Raw genomic sequence first — 27,773 nt, forward strand, 5'->3', positions numbered from 1 at the left:
TCACCAAGTCTAATTCAATGGCTTGAGATTTGTTGACTTGTCGTCGACTAATATTCGGCTAGCTCCAGGAGAGGAACACTCTTTGAACTGGTTTCGAAGACTTCATTCAGGTAGGTAACGAAAGGGCAATGGTATCGGAGCTGCCGACGATTGAGTCTGTATTTTCAGCGCCACCCCTAATGAGCGGGTACCAGGTAGCATGCAGAAATGCATCACCCTAAAAGCAGGAGGAATAAGTGCGTCTGGAAACAACATCGTCAAATTGATGGGGAAAATACTTGACATGAGTCTACGCTGGAGACTCGCTTAGCTACAAGAACCCCAGCCATAGCCAGCAATTTGATGAGCCATAAGGAACGTTTTATCCCACTCTCTTAGTAGAACACGTTAAATGGTGGTGGGTAAACTGCTGTCCATGAGCTAAGTCCACCAAGATTGAGTAAGCTGTTTGCAGCCCTGTCGTATTCGGATATAATACCTATATCATGTGTTTCGGTTTGCATCAAATTAGACTCAAGGGCCATGTCTGGTGCCAGGGGCGAGCGTTGATTCAGCCTCGGTCTCAGCCTCAGCCTCAAGGTAGTGCAGTGGCATGGAGAATCAAATATTGAAATCTCAATGTCTGGGCGATCTTCAAATGCGATATGTTGGAACTAATCAGACCAAAAAGCAGCCGCAGTAGATGCTAGTATAAAGAGATATGTGGAAAAGTAAAGGGTATTAAGTAACCATAACATCATGTCTATCCATGCATGCCTAGAACATTCTTGGAGCCAAAAAATATGAAGAAACCTCGCTATCAGCAAAAGCTTACAATTGGTTTCGTATCCTTTATAAGGAACAAAAACTAGAAACCCTCGATATAAGCAAAAAAACATACAACAGTAGGGATTCGCTGGTGGTCACCCACCCAACTACTAACCAACCGGCGTGTGGCTTAAGTACGGCTGAGCGGACGGGAAGCCCTGTTTTCCACACCCGATGGTCGTATGTACTGGACAAACCTAGAAGAAGGGATTATACCTCCATCGTCACGTCATGAACTCACTGAACAGGACCAGTCATCGTCTGAATAACATTCATTTCTTGACAGTGAAAGTATTGTCCCTGGCTTAGTTGAATGTCGCAAGCAGGAACTGTACGCTATGTAACTACTCTGTACTACGTAACTACAACGAATCGTCGTTCGTTTGGTATTGTATCGTACGTTACGACGAATCGAAACCCTAGTTAGTAATTATTGGTAAGAGGAATACGTAAATATAAGTGGAAACAAGGTAAACTAACTTAATTAATTGTGAGTTTGTGACGGCACCAAGGTTAACGCGGTTATGTAACTTCCTTCCCGCCAAACTCTACAAGCTTCAAGACGTCAACTCTCTAACATGATCTCTCATATGACTCGACTGCTTCAACACTAAAGACACGCAGTCTACTGAGTCTAGAAGTATCTTGCCAGTTCTCACCATTCCTCAAGTCAACCTTCATCATTGTGCTCAAGCCCCTTGCCTTGTCCCGCTACCGGTTCGTCTACTGCGAGGCTGCACATAACTTGCATTCCCTTCATCGTGCAGTTTTATTCCATTAATCCTACCCAGGCGATCGGCTAGGCCGGAAACAAGAAAGGTATGCCATGTCAGCAAGGCTTTTTTCTGGCTTTTTCCCCAATCAGAGAAGGTCATAGGCAATCTCCAAATTCGAGGAATGCTTGTTAGTGTTATTTGCCTATAAGTCCATCTACCGCCCTAGCCGCCGATTGCTCCTCAGTAATCGGAGCTATTGGCTTAACACGATGTCGCACTGGCAAAACACCAACAAATTAGTCGATGAACGATGCTGCCTGCACTGACGCTGTGTACCCACATGAGTTCTTTTTCTTGTCGCTTGCAATGTTACTTGCATTTTATTGCTTTTGCGACCCTCCGCATCTATAGTCAGACGAACTAGTGATGATTTCCCCAGCCGGCTGTCGTCTGACCTTTGTCCCAAAAAGTCAAAAATTGTTTTTTTGAAGTTATATATTCAGCCTCTTGCCCAGTTGTATGATACAAATTGACTAAACAAAAACCATGGAGTCTTCACTGCAGGCCGGTCTTACTCTCCCAAACCACAAGTCTACCGACACCGACTTCGTTCCTTACTGGGCCCGGTGCCAAGTTCAATACGCGAAGAACCTTTTAGAATATTCCCCAGAGCCTATCGAATACGACTATCACGACGACGACGGCTGGGAGAATTGTTTCTTCTTTCCCGAAGATTGCACACGTGCACCTGTTATAGATAGGTACGAGACCGATAGCGTTCAGTCTATCGACTCCAGCGACAAGGCTTCTACATCTACGTTGAGTGATGCGGATGTCGATTTGGACGACAATATGACGCCAGCACTCCCAGATATTCGAATGCTCGATACCGAGGCCCTCAGCGATCTGCTAGAGGATAACCTTTCACCTCCAGAAATCACCTCCATACTGTAGGTCTATTCATCAACCAGGTTTTGAAGAGGTGGCTGACTCGGTGTCTTGGAAAGAATATTTGCTACGAACGGCGCGATATTTGCATATGCATCGGATTTATCGACTCGTCAGCTACGAAACCTGAGCGCAACGTACGGTGCGGCTTATACATCTTTTGCCAGGACAGCATCTTCGGGAAATTTGACTGGAGTGAAGCACACTAGTCATCCTTCATCATACATGACCGCGCCGTCTATATCGTTAGGGGATGTTGGTTCGATTGTCTTTGAGAATGAGAATCAGGTGGCCGTTGTGACGAGAATCGCAGATAAGGTGCTCCTCGCTGCAGTGGGACCAGAAAAACTACAAAGTAAGCCTGAAGCAGCTATCAATACGGATGCAATTGAGGCCGGCGATGCAGCGGAAGAAGCGCCCACATCTTCATTACAATCGTCGCATGCCGCAAAACTCACATCAGCATCGTCATCGTTAAAGCCGGGAACCCAGCAGAATGGAGATGGCCTGCTTGCAACCCAATATGAAATTGACCGAAATAATGATCTCGCGCGTCTTGCAGCGCTAAATCTGAATACGTCGCCAGAGATTCTCTTGGCGCTAGAGGCGAAGTCTGCTGCATTGGGACGGTTCCTTCGACAGAAATTACAAGATTTGGAGAGTCCAGAGGATTTTTAAACCAAAGATTACCAAGAAACAATCATACGAATTTCACTGTTTTTTCCCGATCATTGCATTGTGGGCAACAAGCGCGAGTTTGAATATTCGGCATGGATTTTCGTTTCCTGTCACTACTATTTCGAGATACCTTTTTGTTTTAAATGTTCAAACCTCGGAAATGAGAGAGATTGTGATATATACAGCTTTTGAAACAAACTATTGCATGTACTTTACGCATACATGGATTTAATTTGAATAGTCTTCAGACTGAGTATATGCAAATGATTATATAGATAATATGCATAACACAGCTTCTATGAATAGGTACGACAACAACAAGACAGTTGACATATATCAGCCTTTATCGGTGAAAATAGAGAGACACACATGACGTTAACCCCCGGTGCCTTCGCGATCTTCGCATTGTCTGAAATTTCGAGGTCGATCGCGTGAGTCACAGTTGGAAAAACTAGGTACGTAGTAATTGCGGACTCCACCAGCCGTTACATCCTATATAAGTAGACCGTTCTCGCAGATTAGACGAGCATACGCCTAGGTATCAGCATCCTAAGTTTTAAGTTTTTATTGTTAAGAAATGGTCGTCTTCAACCTCACCAACAACAACGGGGAAGGACCCTACATCCGCCTCCCCGCGCCCCATTCGCACATCATCATCACCCCTCCCCGTTCTCTTCCACAACCAGAAGGAGAAGAAAATGCAATATACCCACCGCAACCCGACATTGACGCCTCTGTGGCCGCCCTCAATGATGACAGGGTACACCCCTACCTCGAATCCCCACCATACCCATACAAACGCGAACAGGCCGTGACTTTTCATCGAATGATGTACGATGAATGTCAACGCATCCTCCAACACCCACAGCAAGAATTATACAATGGCTGCCCCTTTCGCGATATCCGCGACACCTCTTTAAACGCCGACGACGGGAGTGTAGCTGAAGCACCCAAAGTAGGCGACATACTAATCAGTCGCTACCCTTTCTACGAATTCCCGCCGGACAGTGAAGCTAGATCAAAAGCGCAAGCGTATAATGCCTCGCTGGCCGTGGGCCATGAGGATTTGGTTTGGGGGATTGGATGTATGCACCCCCTCCCTCCCCTCTGCCTTCTCCTTCTCTTTTTTTCTAATACTGACGTATTCGGAAGTCTGGCTATCGCCATCCCACCACGGGAAAGGGATCATGAGCGCCGTCCTCAACACTTTAATTACAGAATGGCTAATCCCAAAAATGAACGTGCATATTCTAAGAAGTAGTGCGCTGGTAGGTAACGAGGGATCGGTGCGCGTGCATGAGAAATGCGGGTTTGTCGTTGAGCAGATTATTGAGAAGGGGACAAGGGATATGCCTTCGTACAAATTTGGGGGTGGTGGGAAGAGGGATATTTATGTTTTGAAGTGGGTGAAGCCTGAATAGAAAGATAGATAGATATTAAGAAGTATATATGAATTATATAGCCAAGGTGATATAATATTAGATTGTCAATCTAGATAGGTCCAAAACTGCGCGAGATATTATAGTCTCTGCATGAGAGGTATTAATCAAAATACATAAGATATTAAGGAACCAGAACGAATTGGAATCGAAGTGGCAGTCGTGAGATTATACTCCAGTGCCACCTGGAGAAGTGTGATAATGGCTGGCGCTGCGTTTCACGTCAGCGGTCCCAGCAGCAACCTCTTTAGCACTCGGCGGCTGAGTGGCGCTGACATCACCGCTTGCAGCTGGCGTCGTGGTAGCGGGTGTGCTAGAAACGGGCGTAGTAGCAGTAGCGCTGGCACTGTTGCCAACATTGGTCTTGATAGGAGGCGCAGTCTCAGTCACAGGCGACGAAACCGGAGCTACCGCTGAAGATGCATCCTTGATCACTCTCCACCATTTCTCTGCGTCGTTGGGGGTATGTGCCTTGAATTGAAACTCGCTGGTGGTTGAGAAGGCGTTTCCGACTTTGCCGTTGGAGGTGTCTTTGCCCTTGACATAGAATTTTACGCCGTCGATAGCGCCGATGACGCACTCGGGGAGGTAGAGAGAGAGTTCAGGGGTGGGGTCCTTGGTGAAGTCGTCGTTATCCTTGAACTCGTGCAAGTAGCGTGCGGGTGTGACAACGTAGTAGCTGGTGCTGAAGCCCTTGATGATAGCGCGAGACTTGCGCTCCAATGTGCCCTCGATCAAAGGCTTGGTAGACGCATGCTCCTGGTTGGGGAAGGAAATGTGGCTGAATGACCGAGGAGGTGCCTCGGGGTCAATCAATATGCCATCGTTGCGCTTGACAAACCGATTCCATTCATAGTCAACTGGGATATTTTGTGCGTTTGAAATGATCTCGCCGTACAAGGCGCGTTGCTGATCCAACTGACCACCCATGAACTGGAAGAAGGTGTTCAAGGCCAATTGCACGGTCTGAATAACATGAGCTTCGAATGCAGAGAATGAGTTTTGCACTGCGATAGTATCATTGCGGCTGTTGTTCTCCTCAATCACCTGCTTGTTCAATCGATGATTAACGCCACGGCGTAAGACGTAGGGGTCATGATGTGGCTCGATTTTGTTGTGGGCTGCAGAACCTTGGACAGCAGCATACTGGCCAAGCAATTCGATATGTTTTTGTGTAACGCCGCGGGCCTTGTCGACGGCCTTTCCTCCTTTGACAGCGCCGCTTCTGAGCTCCTTGGACTTGTTCTTGATTTCCTTGTGTAGTCGTTCCAGGATGGGCAGCACTTGGCCTTTGAGGTTCTTGTCGAGTTCGATGTACATGTTGGATGTTCCCTTCAATTGTCAGTTTTGGTTTTAAACAAGCAAAGCGCAAAAACTTTACATACCCGTGTGTTGTTGCGCATCACCTCAAACAACCCCGCAACACCTTCCAAGCTTTGGTCGAAATGATGACCTTCTCGCAGAGGGCTGTTGATAGTCTAGTAGATAGTCAGAAGCCAATCGTATACACCTGGATAGGTGGGAGAATACCTTGAGCACTTTTTCATAGTCCTTGGCCTGGGACTTGTGCATCTTGGCCGTGGCATCGATGTACTCTTCTAGATATCCGCACATGTGCTTCCATGCCTGCAGACGCTCGAGCAACAGGCGCGATGTCTAACAAATATGCTTAGCACATAGTCCTTCAATTTATGATTTGGCTGCTTCGACAAACCTCGCTGGTATCCTCGCCGATAACACCTTCATCGTCGCTCGTGGAGGTTGTAGCAATGCTGTGGGTGGTCGCAGTGCGGTGCGGTAGGGAAGTGGGTGCGGCCGACATTTTCTTCTATCTAATAGAGAACGCATTAGGAAGGTATGATATACACAGGGCACCGGGAGCGATTTCCATGGCGGGGATGTGATGCGGGGTGAAGCCTAATCGTGGGTAGACCAAACAGAGGGGGGTACTTGCATTGATAGAACCACAATTAAGTAGACTGATAGATATAGAAAAGGGTATGATATATAGAGTTTATAAAAGAGGACAATATAACCCCAGGTAGTGGACTTATTCAAGAATAAGTCTAAAGTAACAATGATCGTGGTCCGATTTTATTATGAATGGTGGCCGTGACAATGCTGGATGACCTCACTTGGGCCGCTTTTCCTGATCGGGCATCAGCTACCCTTACTGACCCTTTTTCTCGGCCAATCAGACGCCTATTTCTACGTCTAGTTCAATTGTTGATAAGTGCATCTGTACCAGGAAGCAAAGAGATATTGCCGCCGAGCATTTGAAATTTGAAGCTACACAATTGCATATAATATATCACGAAGACTTGTACAATTGATTATCTATATACTCCGTACAGAGTAACATAGTAGAATGCAAACAAACAAACAAACAACATCAACCCATCTCTTCAGGCACAGCTAGTCTAGAACCAGCCTAGTTCACACATGCCAGAAAGAAAGGGGGGGGAAAAAAAAAAGGCACAGCCACAATCGCCAAGCGCTTGACGATGCTTCAAGAAACCCAGCTAAGCCTGTTCAGACTAGCGCAATCGAGATTTGGGAGCCAAGCAGCCACTGTCGTCATTTCTTGGCTTCTGTTTTTAGAGATTCTTAAGATTTGAATGATATTTGCAAAGGTAACATAGCTATGCACAGAGAAAATACAACATGCAATGGCATCACTCATCTCATTGTTCTCGTCGATGGGACCGTGCTATTTCCCGTGTCCCACCTGTCAAGTATCTGTATCTATAGAAAAACAAAGGATCGATCAAAAAAATCCAGAGAGTGGAATCGTAAACTGGAAGTAAGTACAACGCCGGATATTATCAAGACATATAACGTATATGATAAACGCCATTCCATGATCAAGTATGAACAGAAATTAAGAAAAAATACATCCAAATGGAGTATGGTATCTTGATGAAGAACAATATGTCGCAAGAAAAAAAAATGACTCCGAAGATAAATGCTGAACTTTTCCACAAGCTGTCAAGAGAAGAAAGGGTGGGTGAGAGGAGACAGGTAATTGCTTGTGGCGGTATATAAATATAGTAGAATGTCGAATATCGAAGAAAGGCTATATATCGACACGTGCTTGCGTGAGACGTAACCGTCGCTCATCGTCATCATGTCCGTGGCCAATATGGTGATGGGGATAAAACGGTCGATGAAGCGCCTCATTTAGACTCGGCATCCGTGTAGGCGACGACGTACCCGAGCTACGGATATGCGCCTGTTGTGGTGGAGGAAGTGCTCGTGGTGATGAGCTTAGTACAGCGGCATCGTAATCCGGGAGCTCACTATCGTATTGAGTTCGAGCGGTTGACCTGATGGCGGTGGTATAACTTGGTACACGGCTTAACGTCTCAACTTCCATATATTGCGGTTGATGTGGTGTAACCATGCCGGACGGCACCGTAGAGTCTGAGTTATCGCGCTCGTGTTCGTCGGAAGCTCGTCGAGAACCGTTCTCGGGGCTTTGTGGATGAGAATTGCCGCCGGATTGACGTCCGTTCATATGGCTGAAGTAATCTGCGGTTTGCTGTGCTGCTGGGCCGTGTTCTAAATCTTGGTTGTCACCGGTACCGGGAGATGAAGAATAAATGCCTCGATTGGCATCAAGGTGGCTAAGTCGGCTGTGCAATGCCGACGCGGATATATCTCCGTTTGTGATGGCCTCGAGCGAAGGAAGGTCTTCAGACGAAATATTCCTGCTCAATGCGCCAAAGGGCGTAGCAGAGCCGCTTATAGGTCCAGGTGTGCGGTATCCGCTAATATCGATGTCACTGTATAGACGGTCAAATTGGTGTTGTCCGTAAAGAGGAGGTGCTTGGTGTGCGAGTTCCTCTGCTGCTTGCTGGTGTGCGACAGCACCATCTTCGATAAGGGTATTGTTATCGTCGATGCGCAAATCCGGTGAAATCAAAACTGAAACGGGTAGTGTGGCGCGCAACTATCTCATATTAGTTTAATTTTCTCTCTTTCAGGCACTTCAACTCACCTCGCTGACATGTCCATCAGGGTTATGCAATTGTACCCTGAATTTGAGCTTATGACGAATCTTGATGCCTTTCACATCCGTATCCTGCAAACACCGCGATAATGAATGAGGGAGTTCCAATGTGCGATGAAACTGGAATCCCTCCGCCGTCTCATCCAAAATCTGAAGCTGCTCGTCTTCGTTCAATTCGTAATCATCAGTCTTGATCGTTCGCGTCGACTTGTAGGTGTTTTGAACGGTCGTTGGGTCATCCGGATTCATCGTCAGTTCATGGGTTTCAATAAGTTGTGATGTGATCGTTCCAATCTTCAGCCCCTTCAAAAGAGGAATAAGCCGGAAATCGATGCGCACCGATGTGCCAAAAATGACGGCTTTTGTGGGGGTACTGATGGAATATTCGATTTTATTTGGCCAGATGTTTTCCACTGACTAGAAACAGTTAGTACTCATACGATTGTCTCGTTTTATTTTTTTTTTGTCGGAGAATTGAGTACTGACCATGGCATGTGCTAGCTCCAGCGCACTCGGGTCCAGCGTTCGAACAATGCGCACCGGCTTTCGGATGACGATATCGCGTGCATATTTCCTGCCAATCTCTGCTTTGAATCGGTACGTAACCCAAGTATCGTGCAATCCTTCAACACTCTCCGGCAGGGAACCCTCCAATATGACATTAAAAGGAAACTCGTAGTTATCGGCCGGCAAAATCTCAGTTCTTCCTTTTCCAGCATCCCGGAACTTCCAATCCTTTTCAAAAAAGACTTTTTCCTTGTACGGTTTACGACCACCTGCTGTAGGGCTAGCGGGGAGATGCCAGCTAACACGAGAATGAGTCAGCACTTGAGCCTAGGCAATACTTCAAAAGGTATATAACGTTCGATGGATAGGAATAATCATACCATATCCGTGACATGCCGGTCAACGACAGTTTAATATGTTTGATGGTAAGCGGCTCTGAGAGACAAAGAACTAGTGTGCCTCTTAGATGAGCACTGGCAGCTTCATGCTCGCTTCCACGGAAGACGACATATTGATCATCCAATCTGTATGAGAAATCGCCGGATTAGTACAAAATGCCATACAGCGAGGAAGACTTTTGCATTGTTAAGAGTCAACTCACCTGATGTCAAAGTATTTGGCACTACTCGCAATGCCACCACCACTGAGGAAACTCAGTGCCTCCATGTCGGCGGACCAGAGCACATGCGACGGGTACCGTACGAAGTATCCTCACAAGTTTTCGATCGAAGCGTAGATATGTAGGTATAGATATAGATGGCCGAGGCTGTCGTATGAATATAGAAGAAGTAGTGCAAGAAAGTACAACAGAGTGAGAATGGCGACAGAAAAAATCACGACAGCAGGAAAGTGACAGTACGGTATGCATTAGGGCCCATTCAGGTAACTCTTCGTTTCTGGGTGCCCCTCCATGCAGGGCCGAAGAACGGCTAAAGGCCGGAATCGTTCTTAGTGTACGGGTCCGACTCCACCGTCTTCCGATAACTAACTTAGTACATGACAATATGTACCGTCTCATAAGTTACATACACTCCGTACAGCCACACTGAATATTTTTTCTCACTCACGTCAGGTGGCGTGAGTATCATCCCTGGTGATCAAGGGTACATATCCTGGAGACCGATCATATAGCTCATGTATAAGTCTACATTCAGCTCGACTGCATTTCTTCTGATACCCAATACATCGACATCGTCAGACAATACGAAGAGCATTTACCAGGTTCGGCTAAATAGTACCGCAGCACGTACGCAGTGATACAATACGTACGTACTAGGACAGACTTGTTTAGAGGAGCCTCCTCTTATCTTGCAGAAAGGTTATCGCGGCACAAACGTAAAGAAGTTACAAACTAAGTTCACCAGTTACGCAGAGACTGATGGGCAATCGCAGAACATATGACATGCCTCGCAAGACTGTCAACAATGCCATTCATTTATTGGTGTCGGCTTTTAATGCGATCTGGATGCAGGCCGAAGTACAATCCATGTATACAACATGCATACATATGTGGAAGAACGCATATGTGTCACAACTCGATCGATGCATCAGATCTGAGTCGCATACGCTGAAACGAAAAGATAACAAAATTGTAAACTATTAATGGAAAAATTATCTAACTGGTTACAGTGTGTAGTTGCATTATATAACTAGTTAACTAGTTAGTTAACTCACTAAGTTACAGAGTACGTAGTAATCAAGTGAATAATTGACGTGATGCTCTCCTAGCGCAGATCGAGCCAAGTCTGAATTTCCATTTACCGCAACCAGCCGTCAGGACAAGGCGGACTCGGATACCGCTAATATCAGTCAACATCTCAGGATAAAAGGTACGTACTGCTACGTATGTAACGCTTGTGGTACGTTCGCATACGACGTAGTACGGCATTCTCCATTGTCTCTCCGGAGTAAAGGACTCCTAGACCTGAGCACCTCATCAATAGTGATAAATTCGAGAACGAGCCGGTGAGACCGAGGGCCCATGGATACCCAGGGTGATCGCAGAATAAATAACCGCTAGTAAGCGCAGATCATTCAGCTCCACCGAACAACGTGTTCTAGAATAAATAACCGACCGAATGCTGAGGCGTGTGTTACATACTACGTAACTATGTATGTGTAACACGGCGTGGCTTGCTGGGCTTGCAGATGACGAAATGCCAATACACCAACCACACTGTGTTGCATGATAGTTAACATCTGACTAGTGGTTACGTATACGTTTGTATGTTGTATAGTTAGGTACCTGGTACAGCCAAGACAACATAGTGCCACGCGGTACTCAGGTCGAGGATCGCTGTGCTTACCTAGGTGAATCTCGGCGACGGTCCGATAAGCGTGAGGTATGTAGTACCTACCTATGTGCGAGATCACAGCCATACCATATCATACCTAGGTAAGTAATTTCAGTCAACCTTTATAAAGCACAGCTACTTACCTACGTAGTATATATATCTCTGTGTATTACACATATGAATTTAGTAATATATGACACATAACTTACTCTCTCTCCAAGCTCTTGACTTCACGCTCCTAGTTCATACACCACCACCTGATTATGTACGATCCAGACCAGAGCGAACCCTTCACTTCCTGGCAGTATTGTATTTCTCTGCCGATACTTGGACGGCACCGTACAAAGATACATTGGTTTGAGAGGGGATTGCGCCCTGCCTTAAAACTTCCAAGCTCGACCCAGTTGACCCACAAACGAAAGTTGAAACTTGATACGTCCCCAGTCTGAGTCGCAAGAAAAGTATGATACACATTACGAAAGTTGGGACGGCTGCCACTCACCGAGTTTTCCGAGCATGCAGAGTAGATAAGAGCTCTCATCGCATGTTGAGAGAGAGGGGGTTATTCCACGGAGTATCACCGGTCGCCATCCATGAATGCAGACTGTTTCGCAATTTGCCTAAATATGTAGCGCCTCAACGGCATTCAACGTACTAGCTACGAAGCTACATATGCATAGCTCGACAGTACTATGCAGCATGCACCGTGATGAAGCTAATGTCGGCTTGATGCTTGACTTGTGTAACTAAGGGGATCAGATAAAAGGTCTCGCTGAGCTAGACGGGATGCCGATAATCCACTATCGGGCTTGTCTTTCGGCTTGGGCTGAAACGCCCCTTGTATGCACAGACGGTAAATGGTGATGATCCAGACATAATCTAAATAGACTGACGGAGCACAGTATCGCGATGATACCGTATCATAATAATAGCAAGCCAAATAAAAAATCCGAAAAAAATTTTTGCAACAAAAATAGATAAGTCTGACCCACGGTTGAGCTCTCTCGGGAAGTTCCGCCGTGTCTTTCACTATCAGCCCGTGTTGAATTTTTTTGATACTGGGTACCACTTGCCCTTTTTTCCCCTGTTCGTGTCGGGATGTCTTTAATTCATTGGCCGAAATAAGTATCTTGAAAAAACGCCTCTGCCGATATGTCTAGTGCAAGTTTAAGTTAGAGACCTAGATAGGTTTGTCTGTACCTGAACGGATACACCGATGTACCGATGTAGATAGAACACAAGGGCTAGAACCTCGTTATTTTAGTCTCATCTTTCGTTCGTCGATCAGAGCTACTGGATTTTTATCCGGTACTGCCCGAGGGGATCTGGATGTTGCCGGGAGGTGTCGGACAGTGAGATCACTCTGATGCTGGTGTTTCATATCAATAACTACATACGGCAGCTACTTCAGAATTTTCACGGAGGACTCTACGCCGGGAGGCGATGGTGTTGTTAGTCTTGTTGGCATGACTAACATTCTGATAACTCACACGAAGATTACTACAGAGTAAATATCGTCAACGGAGGATGTCCAAATTTGGAAAAAAAAATTGAGTTCTTTGCCATTTCCTATTCTAGCGTACCTCCTTCCTACGAGTGGCATCCCTGGTCTCATGTTTCATTTCCGACTGCGCAGAGACTTCCTACATATCCTTGGTAACATTTAAGGAACTCAGGGCACAAGTTTCGTGTATAGCATGACTTGAAAGAAAGTTCTGGTTTGGCTTGTGTGTAGTTGACCACTATCACGACACTATGCTTTCGTAGCCCTAGGGATAGACACAAGCCGGAACAGTAGAGCAAACCCGCTTCAGAACGAACTAAATACCTACGTAAAGCCAACCCAGAAGTGGATATCTATAACATATCATGCAATTGTTCTCAAGCTTGATTCCGTACGAACAACGAACTGCCAGTGAAGTAGCCACAAGCATAACCGATGCAAAGAACATGCTTGGTATCAAAACGAAAGTGTATCCCATGCAACAACCTCGAAACAGAAGTAGAACTCTCAAGGCAAATCAACAAAACGCCGTGTCGCCATGAACGGAAAAAAGAAAATCAAACAATACCCCGACGAAATTCCAAATCTCTCTCATATATATACACCCATATATTCCCTTAAAAGATCCACCCCAATACAACCCAGAGCCCAACTCCAGTCCCAACACAAATCCCCGCAACCTTCATAACAGCGACTTTGTCACCCGCGCGCGCGGCGCGGGTTAATCTCGAAGCGCTCCCGCGGAGACTCGTGGACATGTTTGAGAAGACTTCATTCTGTACCACCAAAAGGTTAGCAAACCCATATATCGATATTTGTCAAGAGGTAGTGGGGGAGAGGGAATAGTACGGTATTATCGATCGTCTCGTGGTTCCGTGCATTATCATAAATATCGATCGTGACTGATTTCAGGGCAGAGGTCTTTTGGGCGAGGGAGTTGAGGAGGGCGTTGTTTTGTCTGTTTGATGCTATTAGCATTTTCAAGGTGGTGTAAGGACCTGGAATAGGAGTAGAGTAAAAACGTACGATTCTCTTTCGTAGGCGTCGCTCATTTTGGCGGTATATTATTGCTATTTCGAGACGTTGGTGATGGCTCTCTTTCCTCTTTCGCTGTGTTGTTTGTGGACTTCTCTTTCCTTATCTTTCTCCTCTTTCAAAGCGCAGTGGCGAGGTTATTCGGGATGCGAGTTGGGTCGAATCGTGTCCTTATGTTTGTACTGTTAGAACAGAACGTGAACCACGTATTTCGGTGTTTGTAATATTTGCGTTCAATTATTCTGTCGTTACTCGACGAGCAAATCTGGTCATTTGAATACTGAGATGTTGTTCTTCGACACCAAATGATCAAACCCCAGACTAAGTTTCGCGTGGCTGAGCTGTAGATCATGTGACTAACCCCAAAGCCCCTGTAATCGGACGTGTCGCTAAACCTAATTGGGTCTAGTCATGTCATTTAATGAAAGCAGCTCCAGACAGTCTTATCACGCTTTGCCTTTTATGGAGTACTACACCAATCGTTGCATCACGAAATTCCATCTGTTTATTCTTGATATGTCTTGTTTCTTCAGTATACAGAACGTAAGGCTATTTATTAGCATAGTAGAAACAAACAGAAAATACAACAGGAATTCCATCGGATGCTCAAAAATCCGACCAAACAGCCAACAAACAACAATAAAACAGTGATTCATTCCATCGAGACGCTATGCCCAGTTTCTGACGCCGTGTGCAAAGCAAACCCCAATGATAAATAGATAGATAAAATGAAATAAAACAAGACAGGATAAACGATAGTCAGCCAGTAACAGGAACCACTATTGGCCAGCGCATGATTAATGCTTCTACAAAGCATCTCATCCCAATCAAATCATGCAACGCATCAACGCCAAATTCCAGCTTTCAACTTCAAACAGACATATCGATCAGCAAACAGTTCATGATCTATCACCACATTTCTTCATCGCTTTCTAATTGCGCAGCGTCGCTCAGAGACCCATAAGATCCATCGTAATGCTGATGGTTCGTTCCATATGCGTTGCCATTCTCATAGCCTTGCCGGTCAGATGCGTATTGATCACTATGTTCGTCAGAACTATAGTTGTATTCTTCATAAGTTTGCTCCGAGTATTGCTATTCAAAAAGTTAATCAAGAAGGCAAACACAAGGGACAGAAAAAGTCTCACCTCTTGGTAACGTTGATACTGAGCATACTCATCTGGTTGATCCGTCTGTTGCTGCTGCTGCTGTTGTTGTTGTTGCTGTTGCTGGGCTCTCTGGGCTGGCGAAGTTGGGATTGACATTTGTGGGTGCATCTTTTGCACTTTAGACAGATATGAATACATGAAATTGCTGAGAAGGACCTGAGAATGAAGCGGCCGACGAGGATTCGCCAGTTTGATATGCGCCATACGGTAAATAGCTCGCTCTTCCATAATCGTAAATCGCGTCCATGGGTAATCCTGGTCTGGTATTAATTGTACGTATGTCGGTTCGGGAGATAATGTTCGAGATAGACTCTTTTTGTGGTCTGATCCGCTTCTCTTCTTGCCGCCGCCAAATATCGACGACAGCAGCCCTGATTCCCTGTCTTTCTTTGAGTCTGACGACTTTCGTTGGCTTTCTTTTCTTCGCTCCTCTTCCAATCGTTGATCGATAGGGCGTTCCAAAACCAAACTCTCGCGCCCTCGAGGCACGCTATCAATGGAATTCTGAAGTACGTCAAGCCTAGCATTGTCCTGCTTTTCATACGCTCTTTCAGCGCTATTATGTTGTTGTTTCTTGCTTTTCTTGCCCTCCGAGTCCTTTTTCTTCTCCTTATCATCCGATCCGCGAGACCAAGGCCAACTCGACTTTCGGTTTCCATCGCTGTCTTTTTTGTCTTTGTGTTTCTTGCTCTCAGACTTCTTTTCCTCGACAAGGGTTGGTATTACTGAAATGCTGTCCGTGCGTGAACTATTTCCAGGTAAAGGTGATGGATGTGATGCAATATCTGAAAGAGTCTGTGGTGACGGAGCTTGTCTTTGCGGCGCTTGTCGTTTGTTGTACTGAGATGAATCGTGTGAAGACGTTCGCTCAGGGATGATTGCAGATTGTAACTGTCGGTCCGAGTCTGAGGATGAAGGAGGAGTCTCTATTATTTGAGGTATTGTTTGCGCTGGAGGAATATTCGGGCTTGAACGGCCATTCGAGCCTATGCGCGCCTGCCATTGCCGTTGAGAAGAACTTGCTGCCTGCGGCTCCAACATTGACTCAAAAGTTGAATTCGCTGTGCTCCCGGGAGGCAATGCGGTGCTCTTAGAGGGCTGTGACGATACTGCTGGGGCTGATGGGGCAACCGGTGCGACTGGTTTGGGTCTATCTTCTATATTGCGATCCGAAATGCTTCGTCCGGGATCAGTTGACGATCGCATCAAAGGTTTGATAGCCGGAGGATCTTCTAGTGTGCCGGACAGAGTATTCCCCAGTGACTCTGGAGTTCTTCCGAGTCTCTTTGAATAAGGAAGTCGTTCGCCCTTTTTCAAACTTCCTTTCCGGTACTGAGTTCTCGTAGATCGTTTGAGACTATGACCTGGTGGAGCGGCAGGAAGAATTGGCTTATCGTCATTTGCCGATAAATCGAGTTTTTCGATACCTCCAAGTAGCGCCAGAGTCTCTTTATTCACTTGCTTCCTATCATTCACAACCTCCTCCAATGCTTGTAGATTCGGGCTGGCCGTGTCTCCTTTCCCGTCATGTGCTTCTGCTCGCTTTCTTTCCAGACGGTCCGCGCCATCAACGTATTCCTGCGAATCATCGATTTGCCTCGACAACTTCGATCGTTTCCGGCGTAGACCTCCTCTCGAATCCTCTCGCTCGACGCCCAAGCTGGATGAGTAGTCGCCCGATCTTCTTTGTATCTGTTCTTTCCTACTCTCGAGAAAAGACTTGAACTCCTTGGGCGCTAGCTCTGGATGCAGACGGGCCGGAACCCAGAACAATCGGGAGGCATCATTCTCGTCGTCAGACGCGGATGGTGCAATCGCGGGCACCTGGAAATTGGAATAAGACGGCAAATCGGGGTCCCCGGTAACATCCATCGACATTCTTCGAATAGCAGCGAGGGTATGGTACTCTTGTTTAATGGCATCAGGATTGGATTCATAGTCGATGTCAGTTAGCGGAAATGAAGAGTTGGCAGCATCCGTTGGCGCCAAGTGTACAGGTGAAGATTCCTCTCTTTCAAAAGACGGTTGCTTCGTTACCGTATGCTGCGTTGAGATTTCTGGCTTGAGTGTATTGTCCGCAGCGACGCCTACCCTTCTCCCGACATCTACACTTGCATTGGCTGGACTCGGCGTTGCTACTGACAGGGTTTCGCCTTGCGGTGTCGGCAGAAAGCTCAATCTCCTCGCATCTCGATCGTAACTGTCGCCGTACAAATGGCCAATCGCCTCCGTAACATGGTGGTTGTCATCACTTATGGATAATGTTGGGACATGGCCTCGCTTCGCGGCATACCCCCCCTCGGCTTCGTAGGGACTGGTAGTAGTCTGGTGCAGGTACTTCAGAAGTCAGCTGATAAAACACAGAAATATGTCAAGAATGTCAAGTGTGTTTATAAAAAATAGAGAAAATAAGAATTCAATGAGGGGGAGGGTCAGCGCGCGCGAGCGCGGCGGCACCTTCAGGTGACTAGTCAAGATGGCATTTTATGCAATAACGCACCTGCATCGGAATAACTCGACGCACACGCCTCGGAGATAGTCCAGAATGAATATCGATATCGACAATTCCTTATGACGAAGAGAACAAAAAAGAGGGGCGGCGTACACGGGGTTGCTGTTGCACCGCCTGGGCCGACAGATGGAAAGGGCTACCAGTAGTCATCGAAGCCAGGAGACGTGACAGGGTAGAGCCATGTAACGTTCGCAACACATCAAATGGGAGCGTCGGTCATGAAAACAAAAGTCGGATGGTGTTGTATGACTTGGAGGATTGCCGAGTCGTGTCTGTCGGTCTGGAATCGAACTGTAGGGAAGGAAGTTGACAGGGGACTAGCGGAGGAGTAAAGTCGTTTAAGTTGAGAAGAAGCGGGCTGCCACCGTTTGGGTTAGTTAAGTTAGCATCGCGAATTCTTAAGCCGATTAGCTCAGCTGGCGGCACCCACTTTCCTCTCTGCAACTACAACAGTTAACTACTCTTCGTTTTTCTGACTACTGCCTCTATCTCATTGTTATCTGTGTAGGTGGTTGTTTGATTTACACCACTCTGTATCGCTATATCGCTATATGCACTCTTCCGATGCTCTTGTCTGCAGAACTGAGTTACACCAGACTTAACTGGAAACATGTGCGTCGCACCAGGCTGGAACAGAATCAATCCAGTCTTGCGGGACCAATTTCAACGAGGCTCCGTCCTCTGCGTTTGACTGGATTTATCGAAGTGTCGGTACCATGGTTTAGATATGTCTCATGAGATATTACTACGTATTCTCAAATTCTCATTCGGGTCAGTCGCCGACTATGCATTGCCACCCTCACAGAAGTACCTAGGAACTTACATAACCCTGAAGATGCAACTGACGCTCTCTGTTACACTAGACACGTGAGGAAGTCATTTTATTCAGACTGTTCTGGCTTGGATCATTTGATTGACTTGAACCATATTTGGTAGCTTTATCGGGCCGTTGTTCACAGCACGTGCATTCTCGACTGACCATGGATCTAGCCTTTATTTATATAGATAGGCACTGTATGGTTGGTTCAGTAGAGGTGAATGTTCGTGGACTGTCACAGTTCAGAAAGCCTCAAATTAGGATTGCGACCAGGGAATATCTCAACGTTGAACAAACACACATCACAGTCATATACCCCACACATTAAATCAAACTAACAAAAGAAATCATGTTGCAGAGGAGACAGTTGAACCCGGCCGGCCAGTCATGTTCGACCTTGACGAGGCTAACCCCCGTAAAAGGCAACAGGTCACATGGTTAGCTCCAGTCATTCGCTGAACGGTGAGATTTACTATCAGCCGAAAAAGAAATTCTTGATTTGAAGAACATCTGGAACTCCGATCCTCAGCTCGATTTCGCAATTCTGCAATCGGTGTTTCGTGGGAACTGTGTGGTTCAAATAGAGCACTTGAATGGGGCCATGATGATCATCATATGCCCCATCCCACCCTCTAGCTGATCGTCATGACTTACAGATACGAAGACTCCAGCGCCTCGCCTCGTATTGCCTGCTAGCTTACCTACTTAGGGTGCGTGGCTCGCCCCGCTGGGTATAAGCTTCTACGTATTTGTACGGAGAATAAAGCTGGAGAAAATAACCGACGATGGTTCCAGGCTAGCCCCAGCTATCAGAACGCTCATATTGCACGAACAACATCCAAGCCAATAGACCGAATATGAAAGATGATACCAAAGTACTTGCTTTTTATATCTCACAATCCTGTAATTCGACAAGGCTGTATGTGGTGGAAAAAGCCCAAACAAACATATATTCACTGCCCAGTTGAATAGGTAACAATAGAAGAAGCACCCCAAACGCAAGTCGTGTCTGCATCAGTTGATATATCACAAAAATGGAAACAATGTGGCTCCTTGACGGGAATTTGTACCGGAGATGTTCAATTTGTAAACAGCAGCATAGGAATCATCGAATCAATCATTTTACAACAGGGTCCACATAGTTGCTATAAACGTGGTCAGCAGATGAGCATATACAAATAGATATGGAAGAGATGCATACCTTGGGAAAATACCAGTCCGGTCGCCGATTCTACCAGTCCACCAATCTTCAGCCTTCTCGGTCCGCTTGAGAATTGTGATAACTTCACCCTTCTTGAAACCGAGATCGCCCTCCTGATCAGCGTCAAATGTGAAAAGCGCAACGGCTTGATCTTCCCGTAACCCAGCTGCGGAGCCTGTCTTCTGGCCAAAGACAGGTTTCGGTGCAGTTGGACGGGTGGGTCTATTGCGATTACTGAAAAATTCTTCATCGTCGTAACCACCACCGCCGCCGCCACCACCATATCCTCCAGCTCTTGTCGTATTAGAACGGTTGATGTTGCCAGAGCTCGGTCGATCATAGTAGTCATCCTGCCAAGTCGTTGCTCGGCGAGGACGGTCTCGATATTCGTACTCATCGTAGGTATCTGTCGCCCGTGATCCAGCACGTTCCCTCCGTTGCCCTTCTCCGTAGGCGGTTCCCCGGCGGCCTTCCCACAGTGTATCATCATGTGAGTCATCGTAAATGGGAATGTCATTATACATGGAGTCGGCTCCAGCTGCCCGGCTGCCGGAAAACACTCGAGAATTGAGCACCCGCATCAGAGGCTCTGCAGCTGGAGGAGGAGGTACGGCTCCGGAAAGGAGCTGGCGAGCACTAACACCGCTGCTGTAGAGTTTGGCATTGGCATCTTTGCGTTCTACCAACACACTTCCTTCCAAACTGACACCAGCGAACAAGCCTTTGGTTTTTGAATATGAGAACACGGCTGCTACACCTTTCGTACTGGCCGCTCCCGCTGCCTCGGCGTTTCGACCAACAGGACCAGCGGCTAGCGAAACGTTTCCACCCAATGTTATACTTCCGGCCTGTGAGAATGTACGTACTGCAGCGGCATCGTTGAGGATGAACACAAAGTCCGTTAATTCAAATCCGATCTGTCCACCAAATCCGGCACCCGCTGTAGCGATCGCAGATGGTGCAGACCAAGACCCGTCGGCTAGTCGAGCAACCACGACACCGGAACCGAAACGACCAGAGCCCAAAAAACCAGCCTTGAGAACCGAAAGGATGGCGAGACCCTACGAAGATGAGACAGTATGAGATTAGTAGTTGTTTAGGCTGGTTATGAGTCATGTGTCAATGCTTTACCTTTGCACCAGCCAGGATCTCTGGCGGAATGATCTTATCCGGACCAAAGGCTTGCCTTGGATCAACAAACGAAGCAAGAATCTTTCCAGCTTTCTTACACTCGCCTAAAATAGAATACCATATTAGCCGCGCACATCCTAATGCGGGGAAACCTCCGCAGCATGTTCAAGTGAAAGTAGACTCACTCCTCATAGATGAGGGCAGCGGGTTGTGAATCCCTAAAGGCATATTTGTATATCGAGTTGTAACTGAATAAGATCACTCTATCGCGAAACTCACGAGCACAGCTTGTGGTGGTCACGGCAGTGACGGGTAAGACACTGAACAGTGGTGGATCGATCACTGCAGTATTACGGCGGCCTGGGCTGAGTCGTTAAAATCGGGAACAAGCAACTATAGCTTGACCACAGCCGCAAATAGAACCATAAAACGAGGCTCTATAATCGTATATCGCAAGTATTGGTGTCGTCGTTAGGAAGCCGTAGGTCTTGCTAATCGCAAACGTGGTCGTGTTGATACGGAGGAGGTGGGATGATGTACGTACGTACGTATTGCGGCTGTGCTGCTACCATGGTTAGGTTATCAAGCCGGTCCTCGGCCTAAGCGGATACTACGTTTGCTTCGATGACTTCATTTTTTCGGCCTTATTATTCTGTGTTTAGTCGAATTGTAGTAGAGTCAATTTTCGAATGATACCAATTCTTTGTTAAGATGTAGATCATAAATCCCCGCCCTTCCATAGTTATGGCGTTCATTAACTATAAAACTGAACGGAGGGAAGAGCGCCGGGGAAGAACCCATCTCCGCTATTCTTCCGTTCCGTAAACTGTTGCAGCTTGTCGCAACTTAAACAACAACTACCATCAGCCATCAAGTTTGTCGCTGTTTGACGACAGCTACCCTTATTCTCTCATTTATTGTCGTCGTGATTGTTGAAATATGATTTGGTGAAATTTTGGTCATAGTCGGAGCTCTTTCAAAAGATGGCTACTGGTACATTCATTCCATCATCTCAAGTACAGCATCCGGATGAAGCTAACTCATGCCGTAATGACAGTGCGCATCTGTGTTTGTGGCGACGAGGGCACTGGGAAATCTAGCCTAATCACATCTCTCGTCAAAGGCGTATTCGTCACAAATAAAATCCAGCCGGTCCTGCCACAGATTACCATTCCGCCTACAATCGGCACTCCTGAAAATGTCACCACTACAACGGTCGTCGACACGTCGGCGCTTCCCCAAGAACGTGCCAATTTGGCCCGTGAAATCCGCAAATCGAACGTTATCCTACTTGTATACTCCGACCATTATAGCTACGAACGAGTGGCTCTGTTCTGGCTACCTCACTTCCGATCTCTCGGTGTAAATGTTCCAGTGGTGTTATGCGCCAACAAGGCCGATCTTGCGACGGATACAACTGATGCACAAGTGATTGATGAGGAGATGTTACCGGTTATGGCTGAGTTCAAGGAAATCGATTCATGCATTCGCTCTAGCGCCCGTCAACATCGAAACGTCAACGAGGCCTTCTTCCTCTGCCAAAAGGCTGTGACCCATCCCATTGCGCCGTTATTTGATTCCAAGGAGTCAGTGCTCAAGCCTGCCGCAGTCGCTGCACTACAACGTATTTTCTATTTATGCGACAAAGACCGAGATGGATTCCTGTCCGACAAAGAAATCGAGGATTTCCAATTGAAATGCTTTGGAAAACCACTGAGTGAGGAGGACCTCGTCCATATCAAGGAAACAATTTCCAAAGCCTATCCGGACGCTGTGACCCCGGCTGGAATCACCTCACGAGGCTTTCTCCACCTGAATAAGCTCTACGCAGAAAAGGGTCGTCATGAGACCGTGTGGATCATTCTACGATCTTTTCAATATACCGACAACCTTTCATTGCAAGAAACATATCTTCATCCTAAATTCGAGGTTCCACCTTTCTCATCTGCGGAGTTGTCTCCAGAAGGTTATCGCTTCTTGGTCGATTTGTTTTTGCTTTCTGACAAAGATAACGATGGTGGACTCAACGACTCGGAATTGGCGTCTCTGTTCGCACCTACTCCCGGACTGCCAAGTTCTTGGACAGATGACTCCTTTCCTTCATCTACAGTTCGAGATGAAGCAGGTCACGTCACTCTCCAAGGCTGGTTGGCTCAGTGGAGTATGACGACTTTTACATCTCCAAAGACCACCCTCGAATATCTCGCTTATCTCGGCTTCGAATCCTCGGATCGTAGCAATCCGTCAACAACTGCCGCTCTCAAGGTTACAAAGCCACGGAAGCGACGACGACGCCCAGGCAGGGTCGGCCGCAATGTGGTTCTCTGTCATGTTCTAGGTGCCGCCGGTGCAGGCAAATCTTCGCTTCTGGATGCTTTTCTTTCCCGAGGTTTCAGCAATACGTACCACCCAACGATTCAACCACGCACTGCAGTCAACACCGTCGAGCTTCCTGGCGGGAAACAATGCTACCTCATTCTAGATGAGCTCGGCGAGTTAGAGCCAGCATTGCTAGAGAACCAAAGCAAACTGTTAGATCAATGCGACGTGATCGCATACACGTACGACTCTTCAGACCCAGACTCGTTTGCTTATATCACCAAAATTCGTGCCAAATATCCTCATCTTGAGGAACTGCCCAGCATATTCCTTGCTTTGAAAGCAGATTTGGACCGTACCACACAACGTGCCGAATGCCAACCTCACGAATATACGGCACGACTTGGCTTGCCGGCGCCGCCGCTTCATGTCAGCGCTACTTGGAGTTCAATTCAGGAGGTCTTTGTGCATATTGCCGAGGCGGCAATGGATCCTAGCACCACATTCCCCCGTACTGAGGAGGATTTGGAAAGCAAATGGATGTCTTGGGGTATCGCTCTAGGTGCTGTTGTATGTGCTGGAGCCGCTGCTGTTGCGATATGGCACCGAGTGCATAACAGCAGTCCATGATAACTGTACCACCTGACGTTGATAATAGATACCCAATTATGTATGAATAATGTATTCTTTTTTTTGTGTTAAGCATCGATCTAATTGACTATTTCTGAACGTTGATTGGCTCTCGACTCAGGCTGCCACGCGACATTCTAGCACTTTTCCTTAATAAGCTTAGTGTTGTTTCAGTTCCTCTTCTCATTGGCTTAAAATAAGGAGCCTAAATGCCATTATTCCATAGTATCCATACTAGAACTAGCCCATTACCCCAGAAGGTGCTCCCGGACTCCGTGGGAACTTGGAAGCATGGGCCCAGCCGTTGTGTCCATCCCCTCATCCTCTCTCACACAACTCCTCTCTCGCGCTCCTCCGCCGTCTATCCGCTACTCATCGCTCGAGCCGTATCGTTATCCTGTCCGAATATTTATGCAGTGTTTATCCGTGCGAGAAGATTTACAATTGATGGTCACATTTACCTCCGTCCATCTAGCCATTCATCGAGATTCCCGCCGGTGGTATGAGACACGTCTGTCAGGCTTTATCTGAGACCGTTTCACGACGAATTTCGAGTTCGTACATGGAAAGTCGTCAGCCGCTTGGCGCCATATATTTTGCTTTGATATTCGCCTGAAGACGCACCATTTGGACTTGGCTTGATTCATCATCACGACGGCTCATGCACAGATTGCATATCGGCTGAGAAATTTGTGCTTGGTTGAAACAATTTTGGAGAGCATTCCGTTCAGTTTTCTATTTGAATATATTGGATAGAAACAGCACCAACAATCATGTTGTAAGTATGCCCTGTGAAGGAGTGATCATCCACCTAGGTATATTTCGCTAACCAAGTCCTCGTGCATAGTGTTCTTCCTCCTCCGCCGCCGCGATACTCGATACCCGTCGCTTATGCGGCGGGTGCCGCCAATGGCATGGCTGTGCCTATCATCGAAACAAATAACGTCATTAAACATCCTGAAGGCGGTTGCCCACTTCAAGTCGGAGAGGGTATGAACCAACCTGAGAATATGCCTCAGAACCAAATATTGACCGTTCGTTAGGAACGTATGAGCTTGTCGACGACTTACACCTAGCAACGCCTCCACCACACCCCTCCGAAGCCCCGATTGTGAATCCCAATCCCCTCGCAACCGTTCCAACCCCTCCTACCTCCGGTGTGAAGATGTCTCTCGTCATCACTAGCAACAACAAGAGCCCTCCAAATCTATACAGTTCTAGCGCTTCCGCATTCGATCTAAGAAGTATCAAAGAAAGCGAAAAAGAAGGTAGACGATCAGAAAGTGAAAGTTGGAGCTATGTTTCCGCACCGGCTTTTGGAGAGGGTAATCCGGCATTGATGATTGCGCCTGTAAAAGACGGATTAAAACGAAGGAAACCCAAGAACAATATCGTTAAAAGTAGCTCATCATTTGTCTCGCGAGTTATTACGCATGAATCTTGTACCAAGCGGTTGGCAGATAGGAATCCTGATGGACTTTTTGCGTTCGCCAATATCAACAGGGCATACCAATGGCTCGACCTCAGTTCTCCGAATAAAGAGGAGCCCATTGCGAAGATCCTTTTCACCAAAGCACATATGCTATGTCACGATGTGAACGAGTTGTCCAAGTCGCCTTCACATGTCGACATTGTGATGGGATCGTCTGCTGGTGACATTATCTGGTACGAGCCTATGTCCGCAAAATATGCTCGAATCAACAAGAATGGCGCGGTCAACAATTCCGCAGTTACGCATATCAAATGGATACCGGGGTCCGAGAATCTATTTCTTGCTGCACATGCAAATGGTCAACTAGTTGTTTATGACAAAGAGAAAGACGATGCACTTTTCACGCCAGAAGTTGAAGACGGCGGCGCATCTTCAAGTAAGGCGTTGCAGATTTTGAAGTCGGTGAACTCGAAGAATCAAAAGACGAATCCAGTTGCTGTATGGAGGTTGTCGCATCAACGCATCAATTCGTTTGCTTTTTCGCCTGATAAACAACATTTGGCCGTGGTGCTTGAAGATGGCACGTTGCGAGTGTTGGATTATCTCAAAGAGGAGTAAGTTAGACCTCTCTTTGTACACTTTATTAATTTCACTTGCTAATTGCGTGGTGCAGGGTCACGGATATTTTCGCAAGCTACTACGGCGGCATGATATGCGTCTGCTGGTCTCCAGACGGTAAATACATAGTCAGCGGCGGACAAGACGACCTCGTAACAATCTGGTCCCTAGCAGAACGAAAGATCGTTGCTCGATGCCAAGGTCACAACTCCTGGGTCTCTGCCGTTGCATTTGATCCCTGGAGATGCGACGAGCGAAACTATCGATTTGGCAGTGTCGGTGATGATTGCAGGTTACTCCTTTGGGATTTCAATGTTGGCATGCTTCATCGTCCAAAAGCAGTACGTCCTTCTCCTCCATAATTCCTGTGCTATGTCTGGTATGCTGACTTTAGTGCAGCTACAAGCAAACGCCCGTCATCGCAACAGTATCACAACCGGAGCCCATCAACTTAGCCGCCATCGAACAGACAGCTTCAGTAACCGCAAGAGATCCGATTCGAATAGAACGGAGAAACCACTTGATGACGAGGTGGATAATCTTCGTCATCCGGTTGAATCTCGAACACTGACTGCATTGCTCCCTCCTATTATGGTATGCTTCACCTCCCTGGCTTCTATTGACAGAATGCTAACGATAATACAGTCCAAAGAAGTAGGCTCAGATCCAATATCCTGGCTAGGATTCCAGGAAGATTTCATATTCACATCTTCACTAGAAGGTTCGCACCCCCATCTCCTTCCTCCTCTAGAGAAACCGCATCATACTAACAGGAAGAGAAGGCCACATCCGCACCTGGACCCGACCACGAGAAGGCGTCACAAACGAGTCTCGCGCAGATCTTTCATCGACCATGTCGGCGACTGGTTCTGGCGCTACAGCAGAACACAGCTAAATCTGAGCAATCCTTTTTTCTTTTCCTGTTTTGGTCGCAAGTGAAGCATATAATTGCGCGATGATTTACGATGTATATATTTTTTAATACGTTAACCTCTTTTTGGGCTTGTATGCAATGTGATTGGTTTATTTCTGTTGTATGAGAATGGGGATATCCTGCGTGTCCGTAGTTAGTTGCTCCATAAGTTGTTATATACACATGTACTAGGTATACGAACTTGATTTTCCATACGTATATGTATTTTACTTAGGGCAGCTATTCGTACACACCCGCATGCTGAATGGAATGAAGTGGATTGAATGTTGAATTGCCTGCCAGGTGAAAGGCACTGCATCACGAGCTATTGTTGCTTATCAATTATTAGATTTGGTTGATATATATATATATACCCTAAGACAGATGGCCGGGGCCCATGAAGGAGCGTTTGCTCGCCGGAGGGACGGCGGACAGCGGTGGGCTCCCCAAGCGCGACTGCAGAGGGGTCAGCATGAGTATTCGTGCTGGACGTGCCTCTGGAACGGCGCCCATTTTGGGGGTCCAACCCTAACTAACTAACCATTGGCGCCTGTTTCCGGAAACACATAGAGAGTTAGAGACAAATTGGCCGAGTGGACTGAGAGGCACACGCCTGCTAAGCGTGTATCTTCGGATGCAACGGTTTGTCCGTCATTTGTCGAAATTTGTTTTTATTTTGTTTTCTATGTTCACAAGAGATTGGGCCTCCGACTATGATGTACTACCACGAGTAGAACATCGTGTAAGTCCTATTCATCTTATTAACTGACTCTTCTCTCTGAGTATCACCTGATGTCCGTCCTTCTGTTAGCTCTGCTATATAATATGCAGTCTCAAATTTAGTATATTGGTACGCTGTTTCGGCGACGGTGTCTCGACGGGTAAAAAATAATAAAAAATATTTCGACACCTGTGTGATTCGAACACACGCTCCCGAAGGAAATGCCTGTCTTAACCCTAAGGATTATAGCAGGGCATCGCTAATATGAATTAGCAACTTTATATGAGAATGAGAATGAGTAATGACATGTCTTACCGTTAACCACTCCGCCAAAGTGCCTTGCTGCAGAAGATATAATTCTGGCTTTAGT

General features: G+C 46.7%; 9 protein-coding genes across 9 annotated transcripts; 4 read left to right on the plus strand and 5 right to left on the minus strand.

Annotated features, from left to right (window-relative positions):
• Nucleotides 1–2,069: 2,069 nt before the first annotated feature.
• On the plus strand, nucleotides 2,070–3,149 carry EYB26_001514 (uncharacterized protein; the record flags this gene model as incomplete). The annotated part of the gene is made up of 2 exons (XM_054260824.1): nucleotides 2,070–2,473; nucleotides 2,531–3,149. The coding sequence occupies 2 exons, from the start codon at nucleotides 2,070–2,072 to the stop codon at nucleotides 3,147–3,149; spliced, it is 1,023 nt and encodes a 340-aa protein (XP_054116799.1).
• Nucleotides 3,150–3,726: 577 nt separating this feature from the next.
• On the plus strand, nucleotides 3,727–4,570 carry EYB26_001515 (uncharacterized protein; the record flags this gene model as incomplete). The annotated part of the gene is made up of 2 exons (XM_054260825.1): nucleotides 3,727–4,234; nucleotides 4,302–4,570. 2 exons carry the CDS (start codon nucleotides 3,727–3,729, stop codon nucleotides 4,568–4,570), a joined length of 777 nt encoding a protein of 258 aa, XP_054116800.1.
• A 186-nt stretch (nucleotides 4,571–4,756) lies between these two features.
• EYB26_001516 (uncharacterized protein) lies at nucleotides 4,757–6,410 on the minus strand (the record flags this gene model as incomplete). The annotated part of the gene is made up of 4 exons (XM_054260826.1): nucleotides 4,757–5,920; nucleotides 5,974–6,066; nucleotides 6,119–6,244; nucleotides 6,303–6,410. The coding sequence occupies 4 exons, from the start codon at nucleotides 6,408–6,410 to the stop codon at nucleotides 4,757–4,759; spliced, it is 1,491 nt and encodes a 496-aa protein (XP_054116801.1).
• A 1,254-nt stretch (nucleotides 6,411–7,664) lies between these two features.
• Nucleotides 7,665–9,773, minus strand: EYB26_001517 (uncharacterized protein; the record flags this gene model as incomplete). The annotated part of the gene is made up of 5 exons (XM_054260827.1): nucleotides 7,665–8,540; nucleotides 8,589–9,017; nucleotides 9,087–9,405; nucleotides 9,488–9,631; nucleotides 9,709–9,773. The coding sequence occupies 5 exons, from the start codon at nucleotides 9,771–9,773 to the stop codon at nucleotides 7,665–7,667; spliced, it is 1,833 nt and encodes a 610-aa protein (XP_054116802.1).
• A 3,749-nt stretch (nucleotides 9,774–13,522) lies between these two features.
• Nucleotides 13,523–13,957, minus strand: EYB26_001518 (uncharacterized protein; the record flags this gene model as incomplete). Its single annotated transcript, XM_054260828.1, has 3 exons — nucleotides 13,523–13,681; nucleotides 13,755–13,863; nucleotides 13,932–13,957. The coding sequence occupies 3 exons, from the start codon at nucleotides 13,955–13,957 to the stop codon at nucleotides 13,523–13,525; spliced, it is 294 nt and encodes a 97-aa protein (XP_054116803.1).
• An 892-nt stretch (nucleotides 13,958–14,849) lies between these two features.
• EYB26_001519 (uncharacterized protein) lies at nucleotides 14,850–17,615 on the minus strand (the record flags this gene model as incomplete). The annotated part of the gene is made up of 3 exons (XM_054260829.1): nucleotides 14,850–15,035; nucleotides 15,089–17,446; nucleotides 17,610–17,615. The coding sequence occupies 3 exons, from the start codon at nucleotides 17,613–17,615 to the stop codon at nucleotides 14,850–14,852; spliced, it is 2,550 nt and encodes an 849-aa protein (XP_054116804.1).
• A 1,940-nt stretch (nucleotides 17,616–19,555) lies between these two features.
• Nucleotides 19,556–21,342, minus strand: EYB26_001520 (uncharacterized protein; the record flags this gene model as incomplete). The annotated part of the gene is made up of 6 exons (XM_054260830.1): nucleotides 19,556–19,583; nucleotides 19,640–20,700; nucleotides 20,771–20,874; nucleotides 20,956–20,988; nucleotides 21,050–21,130; nucleotides 21,315–21,342. 6 exons carry the CDS (start codon nucleotides 21,340–21,342, stop codon nucleotides 19,556–19,558), a joined length of 1,335 nt encoding a protein of 444 aa, XP_054116805.1.
• A 411-nt stretch (nucleotides 21,343–21,753) lies between these two features.
• Nucleotides 21,754–23,719, plus strand: EYB26_001521 (uncharacterized protein; the record flags this gene model as incomplete). Its single annotated transcript, XM_054260831.1, has 2 exons — nucleotides 21,754–21,763; nucleotides 21,828–23,719. 2 exons carry the CDS (start codon nucleotides 21,754–21,756, stop codon nucleotides 23,717–23,719), a joined length of 1,902 nt encoding a protein of 633 aa, XP_054116806.1.
• Nucleotides 23,720–24,492: 773 nt separating this feature from the next.
• On the plus strand, nucleotides 24,493–26,664 carry EYB26_001522 (uncharacterized protein; the record flags this gene model as incomplete). Its single annotated transcript, XM_054260832.1, has 7 exons — nucleotides 24,493–24,497; nucleotides 24,567–24,709; nucleotides 24,763–25,765; nucleotides 25,825–26,110; nucleotides 26,169–26,363; nucleotides 26,415–26,490; nucleotides 26,552–26,664. 7 exons carry the CDS (start codon nucleotides 24,493–24,495, stop codon nucleotides 26,662–26,664), a joined length of 1,821 nt encoding a protein of 606 aa, XP_054116807.1.
• Nucleotides 26,665–27,773: the final 1,109 nt, after the last annotated feature.

The sequence above is a fragment of the Talaromyces marneffei genome, chromosome 1 (genome assembly GCF_009556855.1).
Source record: "Talaromyces marneffei chromosome 1, complete sequence".
NCBI lineage: Eukaryota > Fungi > Ascomycota > Eurotiomycetes > Eurotiales > Trichocomaceae > Talaromyces > Talaromyces marneffei.